Source organism: Excalfactoria chinensis, chromosome 3 (assembly GCF_039878825.1).
Source record: "Excalfactoria chinensis isolate bCotChi1 chromosome 3, bCotChi1.hap2, whole genome shotgun sequence".
NCBI classification, from domain to species: Eukaryota; Metazoa; Chordata; class Aves; order Galliformes; family Phasianidae; genus Excalfactoria; species Excalfactoria chinensis.
The window spans coordinates 97389911-97411944 of NC_092827.1; the positions used below are offsets into that span (position 1 = coordinate 97389911).

The 22034-nt window shown below is 43.9% G+C and overlaps 2 protein-coding genes across 6 annotated transcripts in view; one reads left to right on the top strand and one right to left on the bottom strand.

The window, feature by feature from the left end:
• Positions 1-3164, bottom strand: part of WDPCP (WD repeat containing planar cell polarity effector) — a 139170-nt gene extending 136006 nt beyond the window's left edge. The window contains exon 1 of one of the 5 annotated variants that reach the window (XM_072332476.1): positions 3117-3164. The gene's annotated coding sequence lies outside the window, so the exon portion shown is untranslated. The remainder of the gene's footprint in view (positions 1-3116) is intronic. The other 4 variants (XM_072332479.1, XM_072332475.1, XM_072332478.1 and 1 more) reach the window with 4 other exon arrangements.
• On the top strand, positions 3-10930 carry MDH1 (malate dehydrogenase 1). Its single transcript, XM_072332483.1, has 9 exons — positions 3-284; positions 5800-5898; positions 6181-6277; positions 6853-7028; positions 8160-8282; positions 8414-8590; positions 9281-9394; positions 9603-9692; positions 10256-10930. The coding sequence occupies exons 1-9, from the start codon at positions 282-284 to the stop codon at positions 10379-10381; spliced, it is 1005 nt and encodes a 334-aa protein (XP_072188584.1). The 5' UTR covers positions 3-281; the 3' UTR covers positions 10382-10930.
• The last annotated feature ends 11104 nt before the right edge of the window (positions 10931-22034 follow it).

Here is a 22034-nt window from a genome sequence, read left to right on the forward strand (position 1 = left end):
GCTCCCCTCCCCTAGGGGAACGGGTTCAATGAATCGGCCGGACAACGGCGCCAATAGCGTGCGGGGGCCTGGCGCGCGCGCCCCGAGGCACTCTGGGACTTGTAGTTCGGCCGCCAGCACAACAATGCGGGGCGGGGCGACTCGCAACTACAGTTCCCATGCAGCTGCGCGCTGCGGCGCGCCCCGCCCCCTCCGCGGTGCCTTAGCGCAACGCCGCCGGCGGTCGCAGTCGCGCCGTAGAGGTGACCTCGAGGCTGCAGCTCGGCCCGCCGCTCCCAGCCATGGTCGGTACCGTTCAACGCGGCGACGCCGCGCTCGGCCGGCGGTGTGGGGGCTGCGGGAGGAGGTTGGGGGAGGGGGCTGGTGCTCGGGGCTCCGTCGGGCGGAGGCGATCTCGAAATGGCGGCAGCGTTGGCTCCCCCGGGCTCGCTGAGGCGCGGAGTCCTTCCCGCCGTGCCCGGGGGCATTAGAAAGGCGCTGCGGCAGCGGGGCGACCGGGCCCGTCGTGCGGAGGGCTGCGGCTCTCCTTGAGACGTGAAGGAGAAACGCTGCAGGGTCGGAGCGGTGCGACCCCCCCCTCGTCGCTATAAGGGCGGCCGTTAGCCCCGGGCTCCCGGCTCGTTGGGGGTCCCCGCTCGCCTCTGTAACAGGCAGCCTCCATCTCTATTACTCAAGTCTTTACTTCCAACACTAATCTCTTTCTATTAAAAGTGTTTGTACGCCCTAAAAATGACTTATTTTTCCCCAACGCTTTTCAAAAAAAAAAAAAGCACCCCAATTCTGCAAACCTCATCAGTCCTTCTCAACTCTCATTTCCATTCAAAACGTGGACTCTCAGGAGCCACCACAAAACAAAGCGCTTCATTTTGCACCTGAGCTTTCCAAACTGTTTGCCATGGATCTGCTGCTTTAAAGCTGTACTTGGATGCTCAAACTCATTGGAACATCATTGCTTACAGTCCCCCTTCCCCCCCCCAGTATTCTATCTACGCATTTGCTGTTAGCATTGAACTTCTGAAACAGAATCTTGTGCCTATTGATGCAACTGCTGTTAGCTGAATGACATGGAAAAAGTTAGCAGGGGCACCTGCCTGAAGGTCACTGCTGAAGGAAAGAATTCCCTTGGAGTTCTGCCCCTCTGCTGCTGATGCTGTCTGCCACGTTCCCAGATACATCTGCTGTCAGTGCCTCCCTGTTCCTTTGGAGGAACAAAGGGAGGGTTTCATAGAGTCACAGAATGGCCTGGGTTGAAAAGGACCACGATGATCATCCAGTTTCAACCCCCCTGCTGTGTGCAGGGTCACCAACCACCATAGCAGGCTGCTCATAGCTACATCCAACCTGGCCTTAATTTATAGACTCCAAGCTTCTGAGGGCACTGCGACTAGTTAAGACTCACTACTATGCTCCAAGCATTCTCAGGCACGGTGGGTTAGCTTGGTTGGCTGTGTTGGTCAAGAATAACAAAGATGGCAACTTGGCAGACAGCAGAGTTGAGCTGCAATAATGCTTATTCTGGACTTTTATAACTGTAATTAGTAATTCAAAGGTCATCACTTGCATAAGCAGACAACAGATTTTTTTCTCATTCCTACACCTGGTAGACAATGGGTTAACATTGCTCTTTAACTAAACTTCATAGCTTCCTGATCTGTTTTTCCATGTAGTACTATTATCATTCACAGCACTGATATTTTAAGTCTGCTGATACCAGCAGCAATCACAAAAGTAATTTAGACACCAAGTTCCTGAGTCCCAGCTGGGGGCTGGAGGCATTAAACCCATCATTTCCTTATTTGATAGCAGAATATTTGCTTTTAATTGCTCAAAATCTGAGGGGGTGGGAATCCAACATGTTTGTTCAATGAGGACAAACATTAGAGGTCACAGTGTTCACACTTCCGTTTTGTTCCTTTCATTATCTTTACTGCCCTTTGTTTCTTAAAGCTTTTTAACCATGTATCTGATATATGCAGAGTAGAAAAGGCTTTGGAATCAAGTGCTCAGTTACTCATTCCATTTTTTTCCCCTAGTTCAAATGTACCTGAGAGAGAATAAAGGTCACCCCTGCACTTACCAAAGCCTGACAGTACTCTTGTTGAAGCTCTTGGCTCATGCACAGACACGGATTAAAGTGCCTAAATATGAACATGTGTGCACCTACAATTCCCTCACTGCAGGGACACTGTTAGCTTGAGAGCTACATGCTTCTCCAAACTTCCTACCTCAGCTGCTCAAGGATAACAGTGCTTATAAGTGATGCGACATAAGCTTGCTAGGGAGAGTGAGCCACATTCTGCCTTTATAAGAAGCACGACAGTTTCAGTGTGTTGATCCAGCTTCTGGAATCAAGAGGTGAGAATCTTGGTCCAGAGACTGTAGGATCAAAGAGAAGAGAATCCACTTACTGTTCAGTTGTGGATGGTTGGTGGGAAGCTTTGGGTTGGGTATAATATAGCAATGGCTTGGAGAGAGAAAACTAAGTAGGCAGCAAGTAAGGAGTAAGCGCCTTACTTTGTTTTAGCTGCTGTGTTTCTTCTAGGCCAAAATGGAGAGTGGAAAACAGAGGGATGGCAGGAAACAAACATTTTCTTGAGAGGGTGGAGGTGAGTCAGACTGAGGGCTTTTTTTAGCAAGGGTAAGTGTTAGGTCTATTTTAGTACCAACAAAATTAACCTACTTCTTGCTTTCTTTCTTTTAATCTTCTGATCCTTTCCTATCCCGTTGCTGGGCTCATCAGTGAATACATTGAAGTTATTTGTTTGGGTCACACTAACATGTAAAATGGAAAGCATACAGTCTAAGCAGTTTGCTGAATTTGCCTCCCTTTTGTGATACAACTGTAGATAGGATCTCTCTCCTTAGCAACTTGTGAGCCCAATTTCTTAAAATCCTGTATCACAGCAAAAACTCTGCAGCACCAAATTCATAATTGAGTCAAGCTACCACAAAGCTCAAAGAAAATGCATCCTCTTATTATATCCATAAGTTCTGGAGTAGCATAACCCTTGTTCTGCAAAGCAACAAATCTGCTTCTGACAAGTTATTTGCAATCCCAGACCAAGCATTATATGGAATACCAATAGTCACATACAAGGAAAAAAAGGTTGACTCACCCATCTGGTGATGAGGGACTCCAGTGTGGAATACTCCTCACTAAGCAGCCTTCATCCAAGAGGCCTTCTCTCCCTTGAGGTCAGCCCTTAAATGAGCCCAGGGCTGTACCTGCATCCAACCCCCTTCCAGTCACGTGGGAAGCACAGGGAAATTATTTGCACCTGTGCTTCCTAGGCCAGCCATACCCCTTCAGGTGCTCAATCATCAGTTCAGGCCATGAGCTGACAGTTCCATGACATATCCCTTACAGGATGGCTTTTCATATGCTCCCTAGATGGGATTTTACCAGGCCAAGTTTTTGCAGTGCAGTCATTTTCCAGTACTTACTTTCCAAACTGCTAAGATTAGCAGCCTTAAAACAGCATTCGTTGTTCCATTTCCTAAATAAAAAGTAGGTTCTCCTTCAAAACACACCAAAGTTGGTTCTTAAACCTGATCTGCTTCTGAGTCTGCGCAGCTTATCATTATTCAGACATCGCAGTACATTTGTAGCATATAACTTCCAAAACAGCACACTGGATCTAGTTTTGAGATTTAATATGGGAAGAATTGATTGGCTCCTCTCCTTCTTGTTCCTCATTAGTTTTCATGAGGTTTGCAGGGTGAGACTCCGCAGTAAGATGGGTTCAAATGAACACAGTGCAGCTCAACACCATAACTGGCAGCTAATTAACCAAACATTTGATGAATAATAAAGGCAAAATCACACAGAATTCTAACTCTGTGTATTCAATAGATTAACTTCTATCACTTGTGCTCTCATTTTATCCAGTGCAGTGCAGAATGGAACAGCTACTAGGTAGCCTAATTTTTATGATCATCTCATGTTAGCTTGATGCACCTGTGCTTGGCTGGTGGCTATGGCAGATAGTTTACACTCAAATCATAATCATAGACTCAGAATCATAGCATGGCCTGGGTTGAAAAGGACCACAATGATCATCCAGTTTCAACCCCCCTGCTGTGTGCAGGGTCTCCAGCCACCAGACCAGGCTGCCCAGAGCCACATCCAGCCTGGCCTTCAATGCCTCCAGGGATGGGGCATCCACAACCTCCTTGGGCAACCCGTTCCAATGTGTCATGGCAGGAATGTTGGTTGGAAAGACCATCTGGTCTGACCTCTCTGTTGCTCTTGAGTCTGAACGTTGACTGATCCAACCCAATAGAAAGTCTTTTGCTCCTTCAATGTGAGGTCATACAGGTTGTTGTTGCTTTCTCCATTTTGTTTTGTTCTTTTATCTGGATCTTCAAAACCATCAAGGCAGAAGCGTGCATAAACTCTCCGGGTAGCTGGTTCCATTGAGGCAGTACAACCCTAGTTGAGAATTCTCTTCCTAAGATCCATGCTCAGCCTCCCAAGCTGTGCTCTGGAAAGGCCTCCCATTCCACCATCTATTACCATCTATTAAGTGTTCAGCAGCAATATGTTTGTAGCCCTCCTTGAAGCATTAGCAGGCTACTGTTGGAGCACCTTCTGTTCTCTACTTTCCCAGACTATGCCCAGCCTCCTCGGCCTCATCTTACAGGACTGTGCACAGGGCTGCAGCCACCCATATCGTGCTTGCCTGGATCCTGTCTTGCTTTCAGCATCACTCTTTAAACTCAGGGTCCCAAAGCTGGATCTATATTTCAGCTGCAACCTCTTCAGTGCTGAGCAAAACAGCCTCCTTTGGTCTGCAAGCAGTGCTTTGTGCTGGAGTTCTGTATACAATTAAATTACTTCTGACATAATTGAATGTTGTGTTTTGTCCATAACTGAAATGATAATCTTTTAATTGATTTTAAAAGTGAGTGTAGAATTCCAGCAGAATGGTCCAAGCCTACTTGTTCCCGTTTTAGCAGTTTTCCCCCTGTTGCCTCTAGGGGAAAAAGAATGCTACAAAAAGCAGGCTTAAAGAATATTGGATTATGAATAGCCTTTGGCACATTTTGCCTTTTCAGTATTAACGTCCTTTTGGAGCTCCCCGTGTCCTGGTTCTGATTAACAGAATAGACTTTTGCTACAGAGTAAGCCTTGAGGTGTTTGTGTTGTGTTTTTATTGTCAGTTACAGTATAACAGCATGTTGGCATAACGTCCTCCCAGTCTTTGGGGATTTCTGGTCAGCTTGGATGCTGGTGTCTGTATTTGCCCATAATGTCTGTAGATTTGCTGCATAGTGAGACATTGGTTTTAAGATTCCATGGCTTATAACATTCAGCAAATCTTCAGTTTCAAGTAAGCATTCAAAGTAGTTCACAGAAATAAAAATAGTCTGTATTTTCAGACTGAAAACTGGCAAAGTGCAACAGCTCCTGAAAATTGTGAGTCTGAAAGTATAAGCAGGTCGTCTAATGAGCCAGGTGCATTTTGTGATGCCTCGTGCCTAAAAGGTAGCGTTGTTTAAATACATATCATGGCTTTGTTATTGTAATTCACGGCGTTGTGGAAGCTTTTCTGGGAGCATTTATTCTGGGGAATATCTTTGCAAGCATGGTCTGTTTCTGTAAGCGTAGGCAGAGAAGATGCTGGAGGTTCCAGTATGATCCCAGGAGCTGGCCTTAGTCTATATTTAGGCATGTGGTTTCATCCAGGTTAAATAATCTTAACCTCATTTCTGTAGTAACCATTCATTTTTACCACTGTGAGGTGCTGTGAACCTGCACTGTGTGGCTCTAACTCAGTCTCCCTGACTTTCTTCCAGGGTGAACCCATCAGAGTCCTGGTGACCGGAGCTGCCGGGCAGATTGCTTACTCCCTGCTCTACAGCATCGCCAAGGGAGATGTCTTTGGCAAAGAACAGGTGAGTGTTAACTGAACTGTCCTTTGTTTTTGCTGTGCAGAAATGAATAAGCTAATGCCGGAGTTAATGTTTGACCACTATACAAGTGATTTATTCCTTGAGAGTCCTGCTCTGTTATGCAAGCTTTCAGTACTTGGTTATGATGAAGGCTTTCAGCCCTTTGTGAGTTTTAAGTTGGTATTCCTTACTCAAGATAAATCTCTAGTAGATAACAAGACAAATTAATTTTCAAAGCAGATGAGTCTGTGACCAATTCAGAGTAAACTGTTTTTTTCTTTGCAGCCTCTTGTACTTGTGCTGCTGGATATCACCCCTATGATGACTGTCTTGGAAGGCGTTGTGATGGAGCTGCAAGACTGTGCCCTGCCGCTGCTGAGAGGTGGCCAAAAGGCATTTTTCTTGTACCCGTATGGCGTTCTAACACAGCTGCTGGATTTAGAATTCTATTCTAAACAGGCTCAAGAAAGGGAACCAGTAGATGCCACTGTGATTATTACAGTACTTAGGAGAAAAGCACATAGCTTCTAGCTCTTGTACAGATCAGCCCCTCTTCAGTTTGAATTTTTAGAGGCAGTGGAAATTTTGCTTGTATTTGGCACTGTAAATTAATGACTTTTTTTTTGTCAAAGAGCAATTTATGCATATTTATGCATGCACATGTGTATGTATATATGCGTGAATATATGTATATATAAACAGAAGATATCTTCTAATGCATCTTTCTCCTGTACTCGGAATTTATAGCTGAAATTTTAAATAAGTATTTGCACATAGAAACCATTGAATAACAAATATTTAATCTTTGGATTTAATTCCAAATGGTTTTGCTTGCATTTTTTGGAACAGAAAGGTGCTGCTGGTTTTGTATCAGATTATATATATGTATGTAGGTATATGTGCATTAACATTTTGCTATAAAACTTAGATTTTTCTCTTTTCCTTCCCTTTTCTTAGAGGTCATTCCGACAGACAAGGAGGAAGTTGCATTCAAAGACCTTGACATAGCAATTCTGGTTGGCTCCATGCCGAGGAGAGAAGGCATGGAGAGGAAGGATTTGCTCAAAGCAAATGTGAAAATTTTCAAGTCTCAGGGCGCAGCTTTGGACAAATATGCCAAAAAGACTGTCAAGGTGAATATTGAAACCGACTTTTAAAGTCATTTAGAGATCTGAATACGTTGCGGTATGATTCTGTGCAAGTAGGAACCTATTCGGTGCAGGCATTTTGTTTCTTAAGTCCTGGAGGCTATAACGCAGTGAGGGTTTGATGAGATACGGTGTGTTAAATTGGTAGATGATTTTAGTCCTTAATTCATTCCGTGAAAAAGGTAAGTCTTACGTTCTATTGCAATATTCCATGAACACCAGCAATACTTAAAATAAAAATATTAAAAAGAAAAATCTTTGTTATCTCTTCTCTGGAAGAGCTCTTTTATCTGCGTGCAGCTGTCTACTTCATCAGTGGCTTTAACATAATGATCCTTAACTTCAGTATCAATATGGAATTACAGTTGCACAAAAGATCAGCTTATTTCAGTTGTTTGCATCTTGGTCTTTGGAGCAGTGGAAGCTTTTAATTGTTCTCTCTCAGATTGTTTCAGCGCAGTTAATGGGATCATGTGGCTGCTCTCCTACTGCTCTTAATCTTAGACCAGACTCCAACTGTGCTTTGTAACTGACTTTTTAATGTCTACTTCCTCTCCTGATGAACTTCCTACTGCTTCTAAAGACTTGTTTGCTTCTTTATACAGTTGGAATAAAAACTATCAGTGTAACTGTTGCAGAGTAATGGAAAATTTACTGAACTCAATTTCAGTAGGGGAAATACAGAGGGAGGTTTGTAGATTAGCTTATGTGATTGAGATTATGTAGAGCTAGACGTTAATCATTGGAGGCATATTAGTAGATGAAAGATGAATTAAAAAACAGATCTCCCATAGTAGTAAATTGATCTGACTTTCAGCAATATTTCACTTCTAACCGCCTATGAATATTGAGATAAGCAATTCCTCTGGCTTTCTTAATTATAAAGCAATTGCATAAAGCAGTGACAGCCAATCTCAGAATAGTTTTTAAGGTGATGGTGGCTTAGTACTGTTGGAGACAACCAAGAGTTAGTTTTGTCAGAGGCAAAGCCATTCCATTTATACAGTATTTTCACAAGACATTGGAAGGAGTTGTTTTGCAGAAATAGTGGTTTTAACTACATACGTTTTGCTGCTTCATCATTCCATAATTCCTCTTCTCCTTTTTTCTGTTTAGGTGGTGGTAGTTGGGAATCCAGCAAATACTAACTGTTTGATTGCATCAAAGTCAGCCCCATCAATACCAAAGGAAAACTTCAGCTGCTTGACTCGCTTGGATCACAACAGAGCTAAATCTCAGGTAAAAAGAACCTATTTGTGCAGAATGCTTTCTGTGGTCTCTGCTAAATACAATGAGAGGTGTGCTTTCAAAGAAGTTTGTGAATTGAGAAGCTGAAGCTAATTCAAAGGGCATGTTTAATTTTCAATTAGATTGCTCTGAAACTTGGTGTGACTTCTAATGATGTGAAGAACGTCATCATCTGGGGCAACCACTCCTCCACTCAATATCCAGATGTTAACCATGCTAAGGTGAACATGAAAGGAAAGGAAGTTGGAGTTTATGAAGCTATAAAAGATGACAGCTGGCTGAAGGGAGACTTTATCCTGGTAAGATCTTGACTTTTAATGATCATTCTGTATTTACTGTTTCTTCCAGCTTCACGTGAAACCATATAACTAACTGACTGGAGCAGCTACCCCTATCTCAGAATTTATCTATTTAGCTAGAATAAATCGTCTGCAGATACTTGTTCTCAGTCAGTTATTTGCTCTTTAAGGCATTTTGATACTTATGTAAACACTACTAGAAAAAGCCACTTGGAGTATTCAAGTGATTCAGTACAAAGTTTTGGTCATAGTTTTGTTGCAACTCATCTGCCACACAAGCACAGGTTCCATCTGTTCAGTTCAATAGAAGATGGACTGTCGTGGGTCATGTCTTCCTACCAACAAAGCAGTCATTGCAGCCGTGCATCAGTGGGTCACCTCTGCTGGTGCAGAGTTTTACAACTACAGTATGCAGGCTCTTGTTCATCCCTGACAAAAACGCATAGCTGAAGGCGGTGTTGAAAAATATTGTTTTGCAACTGAGAATTTGCTCTACCAAACAGCATTACCGTGCTTTTTGTATTGGTTGTGGTTTCCATGGAAATAAGTGGGTGACATTGCTTTCAGAGCAACTTACATGTAAGGAAACAAGCAAGCCTTTGAAATATGACATTGTGTTCTTGTCTTGGCAAAACTCTGATTGTATTTTTTTTTTTTGCTGCTTTATAATTTAGTATGTTTTATTTGCAGACTGTTCAGCAACGTGGAGCAGCTGTTATTAAGGCCAGAAAGCTGTCCAGTGCAATGTCAGCTGCCAAAGCTATCTGTGATCACGTGAGGGACATCTGGTTTGGCACTCCAGCGGTAAGGTGTTGCTCTTGAATAAGTGCTCGTTTGCCTGATGGTTTGATTACATGCCAGTGTCACTGACCTTGAGTGTGTGTGTTGAGAGGGGGAAGAGTCTCTCTTTTCTGGTACAGTGCATGTCATACATGATGCAGTATATTGGAAGGTAAAGTTTTGCTTTCTTCTACCGGTAAAAAATGTGTTTGTCCTTGACTCTTGTTTTCAGGGAGAATTTGTTTCCATGGGAGTCATTTCTGATGGCAATTCTTACGGTGTTCCTGAAGACTTGCTGTATTCATTCCCTGTTGTGATCAAGGTAACTAGGCTGGATTGAAATCTAAGCAAGTCATTACTCTGCAAGACCTTGCTAAACTGTCCTATAAAACAACATTGCTTTCAGTATAAAAGTGCAGTGACTGGTAGTGTTAGCAGTCTTTCACAGAAGGGACCGTTATTCATTATTTGGGAAGTAGCTGTCAAAGAAATACTGATAGAAAAGGAGTCTGACATGAGCAGCTATTCACTGGTCGTGTGAAGCAAAAAAAAAGCAAAGTTCACTTCTACTGGATCTGGTTTTAAAGGTCAAACACAACCTATGTGGTCAGAAACAGTGTTTATGATAGAATCAAGATGAAGACTGCTTTATGACTTCAGATCATATTATGAAACAGCAGGAAAGCAGGATTTTTCACGTAGCTGTGAATAACTTGTAATCTTACCCAGGTACTGACTTGATGTTGTACATGAGTTTAAGAGAGCAAAGTTTTAAATGAGGGTGACATTTAGTTCTCTGCAGTGCTTTCACTGTAGAGCTCCCTTAGTGCGAACTGAATGAAGCTTGCTCTCACATGGGTGTGTTTCTGTTTCATTTTCAAACAGGACAAGACCTGGAAGTTTGTTGAGGGTCTTCCTATTAATGACTTTTCTCGTGAGAAGATGGATCTGACTGCTAAGGAGTTAGCTGAAGAGAAGGAGACAGCTGTGGAATTCCTCTCCAGTGCATGACTAGATGATCCAGAAATGCAAAGCCATTTGAGAGTGGAAGAATCTAAAAGTCGTCTCTAAGTGTGCAACCAAACACTGTTACTGTATTCAAGTCAACTGTCTGTGGCAATTGTGCATTTTGAAGTTCATACGCTTACTGGTACTACTGGGCCTATTGGTTATTCGCAGAAAGATCATTAAATAAGTAAAATTAGTTTGTTGACCAAACTTTATCTGTTCAATACTAGTTGCTTTCTGTGTATGATACAGAATAATTGCATAATTGTTTGCCTCTGCCTTGGCTACTAACGCACAATTTCAGTTTTGATTAGAATTTGGCACTGTTGGAATGCATCCCAAAATGTTCATCACTTCAACATCCAATGGTTCAGCTAAGAAGGAAATTAAAATGCCAGTAGTTCTCCTTGAAATGGTCATTCAGTGACTCAAGTCTATTGGTAGATAGGCTCCAGATATATAGGCTCCAGATATATACTGTTCACACTGGTCTTGCTTACAATGTTTATCAATAGAAATATTAAAAGATGCTTGATCACAAAATGGCTCCAAGTAGTCTGTTGCACTTTATTTGCATCTTTTAGTTACGTAGGTAGCAGGACTCAATAGTATAACCAGGAAAAAAAAAGGACCTAGTTTATAGCAGTAAGGAAGCTAGTTTGGGGAACTGTTGTTGATAACTAACGTTTCCATTCATCTCTTCTAGATAAAATCTGTTTGTCAACATCAACAGGGCAGCAATGGGCTGATTTCTACTTGGGCATTACAGCTCGAAAGCATTGTTGGTGCTGAAGATCAGTACTAATTTGATTGTGGCTTCAAAGGCATTAGGAGCCTGTTGTCCCAGGAGACAAGGACCTGCTTGGTTTAATGTGTGTGCTTGAGAATACTTGCTGCAGCCTACAGACACTTAGCTGTAGGAAGCTACTTTATACTGTATACATTATACTGTAAGTACTCTTGCCAACACAGGTGCATCTCATACGCCACGTCAGTGCTAAGTCTTCGTCTGTCCCATTCCAAATCAAAAGAGGAGTCAAAAAATAAAACCATCTTGACCAAAAAACAAATATCCTTAAACAAACGAAATCAAGAGAAGGCTTAAAAGCTCTAATCGAACTCTAAGCAAAAGGAAGGACTTCTGTGGGGATTTACTAACTGGAATATAAAATGTCAGCAGACATCAGTAAGCTAATCCTTAATTAAGTTGTTTTCATAACACTGCTGTAGCTGTTAAATGAAATCAGGGTAATGCACCGAAGAACTACTAAGCATAAATACTTGAAAGGGAAAAACAAGCATTTCAGAAGATGGGGAAAGCTGCGGCGCTGCTTGGGTGCAGGCAAGTAGTGCACATGCTGCATTTTTGCTATTGTAGGTGCATGGTTTTCTGCTGCATTTGATGCACGGGCTCAGATGTGAACGATTCAAATCGTTTATTACAAGTTAAACGTGAGCCCAGGTAAGTAGCATGCTGCATCCTGTTAGAAGGTGCTGCATGTCACAGGGGTGTCATGGGGTGATACAGGAGTAACAGCTCCCTCTGTTAATTGGTTTGGAATGGCTGAAGGCTGATGGAAGAGATGAAATGAGTGCTTATATGTTCCTGAAAGCCAGAGGGGATGAATGTTGCTGGTATGCACAGTGCCGTACTGCCAGATCTATGGCAATGCAGGGATGAAGGGGTTTTTGGTTTAGGTTTAAGATTCCGTGGGAGATCTCTCTCTTCAGGATTTGTTGATGTTTGTTGGGAAGCATCCCCTCTCCAGGAGAAAACTCACTTCAGCTAAAGTGGTGCTTATATCACTCGGTATATCAAAACAAGTGCATAATTAAGCTCAGTGCTTGATAGACTCTCTTGTCATTTTACCTCAAGACAAGAGAAGAAATGAAGCTTTTCCCCAATGAACCAAAAATACTGATTGCAAACTTCTCTTGCCTTGCTGTTCTTCTACTGCAGATACTCCTCTTGTTATGTTTTTGCAGTGGCCGCAGGGGAAGCTGGAAACTGCAGCTCTTATGGATGAATCAAAATCAATGTTATGCTGATGCTAACTGTGGAGATTCACACTCTGGGCTTATTTATAAGGCATCATGTCATAGAAAATCAATAGGATTTGAAACTTGATCCATGGCAGGGGAGGCAAGAGGACTCTGCCAAGTAGAATGGATGCAGCATGCTCTCAAGGCTCCAGACTACACAAATGAGGATAGTTGTACTGGAAGAGTTTATTGGCACTATTCTCCCCATGTTTTGGGGGATTCGTTTAGGTTTACAAATACATTTTGCATTCCAAACAGCAGATCTCAGAGCATAACTATGGCTCAGATGTTAATAGAACTGTGTTACACTATCCCTGTTGCTGCTGAAAACAGAAATAACTGATTTGTGTTCAAACACCAAGTGCTGAGAAAATGTCCTGACATCTTCAAAGCAGCAGCTTTGCAGAGGAGCACGAGCACAAGAGGAGCAGAGAGATGCTAAGTACTCCAAATGCAAGTAAACAAAAAAGGCCGAGTTGCAATCTTCAGCTTAGAATTAAGCCCTGCTATTTGGGTTTTAGAGAACCTTTTATCATGCACATTTACTACTAAAGATGTGAATGCACAGAGGCTTCTCTGAGCCTGCTAAGTACAGGCATCAAGTGTTCTGTAGCTAAATGACACAAAAGGCTTTACACAGAGACCTTTGCTTGCTTTCTCTCATAAACACACATTCATCATTGGCGTGGGAGTGATTTATTACTTCAGTGTGTTAAAAGCTGCATGAACTCAAACCAACTCACAGCTGTGGACCCCAGATGAAATACATCACGTAATCTGCAGCCAGCTAAGACTTGGCCATTCTATAGTTTGCTCTGCTGTGACTAAAACCAGAAAGCTCAGAACTGATACTTTCTAGCCTTAATGTATACAGTGATTATATCCATATATTCGGTTTTGCTTCTTGGTTCACAGTTGTTTCTGAATAAACACTGTTGGCCTGAGCCATTTAAAATGGGATCAGCTTCCTACCTGGCTGATGTGACCCAAGTGGCAACACCAGCCCTATTTGCAGAACTCTTTCCCAAGCCAGTGAGAAAAAAAAAGTCCTTTCAAAGCTTGAGGATGCCTCTATTAACCAGAGCTCCTTCAAGAGCAATTTTAGCCCATTGGTTGGGGCTCAATAGTCTGATCAAAAAACGGATTTGAAAGAAAGGAAGCAAAGAGAAAACACCCTGCATACATAAAAGGTGGACAATTGGTTGGTGGGTCGAGCTCAAAGGGTTGTAGTAGATGGGGTTACATCAGGCTGGTGGCTGGTCACCAGTAGGGCTCCACTGTGGTGCCAGTTCTTGACCTGGATGCAGGACTTGAGCTTTGTGGATGATGCTATATTGGAAAGATCTATTGATGCCCTTGATGGTGGAGAGGCCTTGCTGAGAGGTCTTGACAAATAATGGCCCTACAGGGACATGGCGATGTCTGCCACCTCCAGCCAGGATGAGGACAGAGCATTGGGTGAATGAAAATAACACGTGTCTACCGGTGTGAAAACCTGGGAAAGTAGGAAGTAAAAGGCAAGAGTCTTCAAAGTTTCTTCTTAAGAAATCCACAAGTGGATCTCACAGATATACGTGCTTGTATGCATCAGGTCCAGGGAGGTAATACATCCACTGCTACTTACCAGCACTGTAAAGCAGTGAGAGCCGCAGCAGGACATGAACACTGCCAGCCTTACAGCCAGGCTGGAAGCCCAGGACCTGTGAGGGTGTGCAGAAGTTTAGCAGAGTACAAGGATCAGGTTAGCTCCCATTGCAACACAAGAGGAAAAGATAAGGAAAAACGTTTTAGATGATTTAAAGATATGATTTTGTTGTGTCCATCATTTTCCCATTGCAAAATGACTAAAAAAGGGCAGGCTGTCTCCTAAAATAGTCTAAACCAACAGACGTGTCACCACCCAGCTGTTTGTAGACTCAGAGTTCAAGAGCAGCAGCCCGGATGGACACGAGCTTCCAGCATGGGTTTGCTATCAGAGGAGAAACAGCAGGAACGTGACGTGTGGCTCTGGTGCTACTCTTGCTTCTGCCTCCAGTTTCTGGCATCATTAACCCAATGCTGGTGTTAATGCCAGGGTGGTTCCTGCACCAACAGTTGCTGCTGCTGTCTCCATGCCTCTTCTGGAGCTTGTTGGCTGCACAGTCTTCTCACCAGCATAACTGTTATACATGGAGAATAGGAAGATCTCACCTGCATCATTCACAAAAAAGAAAGTGCCGATACTGTTTCAGTAGTGAGAGAAACCCCCAGCGATATCAAGTCCTAACATAAAAACAACTGGATAAATAATTAAAATGTGAGCATGTATTGAGGCCTCCAGGTGGAGCTAGCAGAGAGGGAGTCAGAGCAGGAAGAGCTTTTTCCCCCTCAATCAGTGAGACTGGAGAACTCAAATACCTGACCAGAAAACAAAAAAGACGAAAAAAAAAGGGCAAATCTTCTTCCACTTCTGTAGTCACAGGGGTACGGGACCAGGAGGGGAGGAGCAGGAGAGGTATCATCCCCCTCTTTTCCCTCCTTCATTGCAAAGAGGCTCTGTGCCAAGGCCACACCGGATGGGCACCCGCCCCCACGCCAAGTCTGCATGAGGGGCAGATTCCCTTGGGTGAGAAGAATGAACTTCATCCACACTTTGTGTCAGAAACTTGATGCTTGCCCCTTGCTGCTGACCCTCTCTTCCATTCTCAACCAGGAATACTACTTGAGATTAGGTTGTAAACTCAGGAAACGTGTTCTGTTCCTGGCTCTGTGGGAGACATCCTTTCCTGCAGCAGACAGATAACCTCTCTCTGCCTCTCAGCTCCTTTTCCCAAACCGAGATGATAACAAGAAGTGAATTGTATCTAAAAAAATAGCTGGTAGCAAAATGAGCTGAAATCCTCAGCTGCAGGATGGTGTTAACAGATTTGGCTCTGGAGAAGACATGGTGGTCATGTACCACACACACAGTGACACGGAGCATAAAAAGCTCTCAGCCAGCTCTTAATGAACAAGCAAGCCAACAAACAGGTAATGCTGACAAATAAGGCTTTGCCATATTGTTTGCTAGCAACCAATTGCTCTCTGAGCTGTGTAATAATGGCACATTCCCTCCTCTGACTCTTCATGTATATCCAGCATGAAGAGATATGGATTTTGGAGGATCTCGGTGGTGTGCTCAGAGTGTTGAATGACCACAGCAACAGAACTAGCACTGGTCTCTGCTGTGCTCCAGCATCAGACATGTGATGGGACATGGGATAACCATTCCTTCACCAACGGCTTTATATTTCCTCTTCCCAAAGGGAGATCTATGCCATTCTCTCCCAGATACACATCCTTTGCCAAAGATGAATCAGCCACAGTACTCCATCTTACACCTGTCTAAGGCAGCAACAGAGCTTAGGTAAGCCTTTATAATCTGGCCTTAAGATGGGCCTGACGCCCAAGGAGGGTATCTAAAAGAGATGCGGTTATGCCACCACTGGGCTCTTGCCTGAGACAGAGTGGTGGATGGAGCTCCTTGATTTTGCAGCACCTTGGGAAAGAAGTTCATCAAGGTGACTTTTCCACAGCTTTCTTCTCCTCCCTCACCAGGCTCCCACCTCTGCTCTCCATCAGGTTCCCAAGGTCTGGCTCTCAGAGCTTTGTTTGCTTTAATAGCAGGATGCTGCATACCTGTTTGCCTTTCTGTCATCCCACATGCATGCTGTTTCCATATCACTTACCACACATGTGGGTCTAGCACTCAAGCTCTCTGCATTATACTTCAGCCAAGAATTTGAGTCAACAAAGAGGCATTTCCCCCCCTACCTGCCCAGTTCCTCATTGATTCACTCAATCTGGTGGGGTCACTCCTTGCAGCTGGGTCATCTTGGAGTCTTTGCTCCAGCATTTTGAGTTCATTTGGTACCAACAGCCAAGGGAGCCTTTGTGCAAAGCGCAACTTGGGTCTGACAAGCCCATGGTGAAAGAAAATGACAAAATAAATACAGAGGCTGCGTAAGGCAGACATGCTTTTTGTCTTCACTGATTTTCCATGTGGATGTTCAGCTGTCCAGAGAAGGCGTGGGACCTTCCCAGAACAGGCTGGGCTCACATGCGTCACTTGGCTTGGCCACATCCTAGAGCCCTGTGACGCACAGGGTGATGGTGACATTGCAACACAGCATGGCAAAGCAAACCTTGTTTGCTTTAGCTGTGAGCCAGGCTGAGGGAGAGGTGTTTCTGCTTGGGACATCTGGTGACATCCAGGGCTAACAGTGATGTGCTTGACACATGTAACAGATCAATCACAGGTATGTGAGAGCTGCTCTGGTCCACATCATCAGAAGATTCATTTATAACAGCCCAATGGTGCTGTGAGACCTTGGATGATCACAAACTGCACTTCTATTTGGTTCAGGCCAAGATCCACTCAAGCTTGGGCCCATCTGTCTCTGTGAAACCAGGAAGGCTCTATAAGCCACACTGTGCCTGAGCTGGTCATGCCCAAGAGCAAAGTGCTTATAAAGACTTTGCAGCTAATGAAGTTTTGTGCAGGGAGTGAAGACCTCTCATAAAAATAGCACATGGTCCCACGTGATTTGTCTCTCTAAAGAGAGATGCAAGAAGAGATCAGACAGATGGGCTTCCCACTAGGAGGCCGTCATGACAAATGCACCAGAAATGATGAGCGTGTCACCTCTCTCCAGTATAAAAAAAAATAAGCAGGTTTTCTCTTCTGTAGGTCATCACAGACTTTTCTCATACTCTGTGTGACAACAGCAAGTCTTTCACAGACCTTCTCCCTGATACTATCATATCCCAGCCCATAGACAGCCACCGTCACAAACCAGGAACCAGCCTTTACCACAAACACATGGCAGGCACAGCATCAGGAGAGGAAAAATGACTGTGGGCCAACACGTTGCTGGTACCAGAGGGACTATTGCCACTTGTAAATCTATGAAGGAAAGGAATGTGTTTTTCAGGGAGAATACTGAGGTTTGTTCTTCCAAAAGAACGACATGATAGATGGTGTAGCTTCGAGACAGGCAGGAGTCATAAACACGCATAGCAAGGGGAAAGGAAACAAAGAAGGTATAAGCATGTGTTGGAATAATGAAATCGAATTTCCATCAGTGAAGTGCCCGAGTCCTGGTTTGATTTCCTTTAATTTAATTGCCAGTTTCTCAAAGATGTGTGTCTCAAAACTTCATGAACTTGGAAAGAGTGGATTGATGTCCTTATTAACCAGCACTGGGTCAATTTGTCATATAGCTGTATAGTCACTCAAGTTGGAAGGGACTGTGGAAAGTCCTTGGTCCAACGCTCAGAGCAAAGCTGCTGGCAAGATCAGAGCAGGTTTCTAGAGCTTTAGCCAGTTGAGTCTTGATATCACCTGACAGCCGCTCTGAACAACCTTCTGCTTAATTAGTCTGATGGAATTTTGCTGATAATACCTAATGAGAACTTCCTCTATTTCGCTTCATGTCTGTTGTCTCTTGTTCCCTTGCTGTGCAGCAGTGATAAGAAAGAGCCCGACTTCATCTTTGGATTTCATCCTTGTAGTTGTTAGTAGACCACTTTTAAGTTCTCCTCAGGCCTCTTCTCCCAGCGGAACAAATCTCAACCCCTCAACCTCTTCTCCAGCACCATCTTGTTGATCTCTTCTATGATCTTTCCATCTTGTCAGCACTGCTATTGTTTCAAGGGTACCAAAACTGAGTGCAGTGCCCAGAGGTGGGCTAATGAGTGCCAAGGAAAAGGGAACAAGGAAAGGGGAACCATCATTTCCCCCTAAACAGCTGGGGATTTTGGTTGGTTTGACCTAAAAACGATGAATACTCAGAAAGACCAAATTTGTTCGAAATTATGGATGTTGCTTGAAGTGGGCATTAGCTGCTAAGAATTGTTAGGAGAAGAGATGGTATTTGATAGAAATTATAGATTAAATTTGTTCCCTTTAGAGACCACCTGCACATCTGACCTTGCATTCTACTTCCCATTTTTCTTAGCCTGTAGAGACACGGAAGAGGTGCTCTTTCTCTGGAAACAACCAACCAAACCCAAACCAAAGGAACCACTGGAGCCACGAGGTGTCCCCACAGGGCAGCTGCACAGGCTTGGGAAGGGCAGAGGGAAGTCCCAGGAGAGGAGTCTACCCTGCTGTGTTGAACTTACACGTCTGCCTCTTGATATCTCATACTGTTTTTGAAGGGTAAACATTTACTTTTTGGCCCATGGTAGAAATGATGCTCCTTTTCATTTGGAAAGAAAAAGATCTGATCTATTTGGGCCTCCTTTGTATTCTTAACTGGAGGAGAAAGCAGAAGTGCCACTTGCCTCATCCTCACCTGTTCCCAGTGCCTCGGTGTCTCTGTTTGGCTGTCAGGCAGATGCAGAAGCAGTCTAAAGAAGTGGCAATTCTCCATCAAACTGATTTTGCAATAAGAGATCATTTGGGGGCAGAAATTTTACATTGCAGTTCCTGAGCAAACTGAACAAGACTCTCCAAAGCTACAGCTTTAAGACATGGCTCAGAGTAACTCATCCTGAATAACGTCCTTGGTCTTTTAACCAGGTCCTTAGCCTGTATGATATCCTCAGTTATGCAATGAATGACTGAGAGTAACCTTTCATCTCTGCTTTTGGCATGGGAGTTGCTGACCATGAACTGGGGGAAAGAAGAACTGGATGGTGTCTGCAGGCTGACTGTCTTCCCACATTTGCTGTACACAGGACAGAGGTAGCTAAGGATGAAGAATTAGAACAATAGGATCTTAGAATCATGGGACATCTGGGTTGGAAGGGATCCACAAGGACTGTTGACCACAACCCCTGGCTCCACGTAGCATCCCCCAAAACCCAAACACAATGGCTGAGAGTGGTGTTCAAAGGCTCTTTCATGTCATCAGCAAAATGTTCTTTGTATATTTTACTAGTTGGACCTCCATACAGATCAGCCACTCCCTGGCAGAGACTGGGCTACTGAAATTACAGAGCATTTGCAAGAAGTGGCAACAAACTGGGAAGAGAACACTGTTCTCTATTGTTAACATTGTTTGGGAAACTGATTTCCATCCATTCTGCCAGAAGGGAGCTATTCAGGAGACAAACATTCAGGTATCTTCTCAACTTTCAAGTCTGGACACCGGTTGGACAGACCAATTTGAGATCATTTAATGGGATCTCCCTCACTTCCTGCACTTCTGGCAGAGGAAGAAGTGTTTGCTACTCACAAGAAGGAACGCTGTTTGTCTTTAGTAATTCAGACTTCTAGTTCCTGTATCTTGCTGTCTTTCAGTAACAATTTCATGGCAACTAAATCTTCCACTTCACGTTTTTTAGTTACTCTTCTACTACCGCCCATACTTACCATAGAACAGTTTGGGTCGGAAGAGACCTTTAAGACGATGCAGTTCCAACCCCCTGGCTGGTTCTGACCACCTCCCTCTAAACCTCCTATCTAGATCATAGATAGATAGTTCTCAAAAGAAGATGTGTGAATAATAAACCTTCTCAACTGTCACGTCCTTTCAGTCATTTGTTCATTCATTTAATGGTGAAATTAGGAGAGAACATTAAAATAACAGTGTTTTAGTTCCTGAAGACTCAGAAAGAGCATCACCTCGTTGATAGGATGAATGCTCACACAGTAGCATTCCACACTGCGTAGCAGTAACATCCTCTGAATTAATTTCAGAGCTAACATTTACCAAGCTTCTGAGAAACCATGTGCTTTGGAGAAGCCATTCCTGAGAAATCTGAGAAGAATGTCCAGAAGCTGTGAGAAGATAAATATTTAACCTCTCTTGTTATAGAAAAATTACAATGGATATACATTTGAGAAGTGTTTTCAGCAGTAAAATCCCATTTTTTAATCATCCAGTATATAAATAAGGCAGTTCCAGAAATAAGTGAAGACAGTATTAGGCAGCACAGCCACAGAGGGAATGCTGCCCTATTTCCTTCGGTTCTCCTTGTGCCAGCCCAGGATTTTGCACGTCCATGTAGCAAGCAGGAAAGCTGAACATTGGCCAGGCTTTTGGGGGGTCAGTTTTACAGGGACCTAATCCATCTCACCACTGGATCACAGCTGCTTGAGAGACCAAGCAGTTGGCAAGAGAAGATGTGGGTAGAGGAGGAGAATGCAGAGGTGAAACAAGACACACAACTGACTTGCTGCCCACCATCCTTGCTCAGAGTACAGGAGCTAAAGTGTGTGGAACCATCCCCAAGCGCTTCAGCAGTGAAAGAAGGGCTGCCATGTTCTGGATCTGTATTGTCCTTTAAAGACACGTGGCTCATTACATGAAGAATCCACGTTTCTGATATGTCCACAAAGGTGGAGACTAAATTGGCACCTGCTTAGGAGCAAAATTTATCCCAAGACAACAGAAGTGACAGGTGAGCAAATAAACTGGCATCTGACTCACGGTATTCTTACATGGGGCTCCTCAGCCCTAAGGTGGCAAAGCAGTACGGAGGTGCGACTCAGGGTAGTGGCTGCAAAAGAGCCATTCATTCATGGAGAGCTTCAAATACACTTAAACAAACAGAAGAGTGTGAGGAAAGGTGGTAAATGATTACTGAAAGTTTACCTTAGCTTTTTTTTCTATTGAGCTAGAAAGCCAGCCCTAGGGATAACATGGCACACAGTAGAGCTTGGACAGCTTTTAAGAAAGTCCAGCCGTAAAGAGTGAAGAAATAAAGAAAATGGTCAAGTGACCTCAAAATGAAAACCAACACCACAGAGACACAACCTGATCAAAGCTGTCTTGGGGCTTCCTGATGGATTTTGCTATTGATTTTGACCTGGTTTTGGCCATGGGCTTCAAACCCAAAAAATCAACTCTCCTCACCCTCTTTTCAGCCCATTATATTCCATTGATAGCACCAGGTATTTTTCCTTATGATGAGTTTTTATCTTCCCCTTTTTGCTTCACGAACTTCCTCTTCAGCCAAGTGACGCTCCAGGAATCCCAGTCCCCGGTGGTTGATGAGAGAATCTGGGGAATGGGAGATTTCCCTTTAGTCAGGGAAGAGGTGGTCCGTGAGTGCTTAGGAAACATTAATGTCCATAAATCCATGGGACCTGATGGGGTGCACCCGCGGGTGCTGAGAGAGCTGGCGGAGGTTATTGCTAAGCCGCTCTCTGTAATTTTTCAAAGGTCTTGGAGAACTGGGGAGGTGCCTGAAGACTGGAGGATGGCCAATGTCACCCCAGTCTTCAAAAAGGGCAAGAAGGATGACCCGGGTAATTATAGGCCAGTCAGCCTCACCTCTGTCCCAGGGAAGGTGATGGAACAGCTTGTGCTGAACGCCATCTCCAGACAACTGGGAGAAAAGGAGGTTATCAGGAGTACTCAGCATGGGTTCACCAAGGGGAGGTCGTGCTCGACCAACCTGGTGGCCTTTTATGAAGATGTCACTAGCTGGGTGGACGGGGGGAGAGCGGTAGATGTAGTCTACCTTGATTTCAGTAAGGCTTTTGATACGGTCCCCCATGACATCCTTATAACAAAGCTGAGGAAGTATGGGATAGATGAGTGGACGGTGAAGTGGATCGAGAATTGGCTGACTGGCAGAGTGCAGAGGGTTGTCATTGGCGGTGCGGTGTCTGGCTGGAGGCCTGTGACTAGTGGTGTCC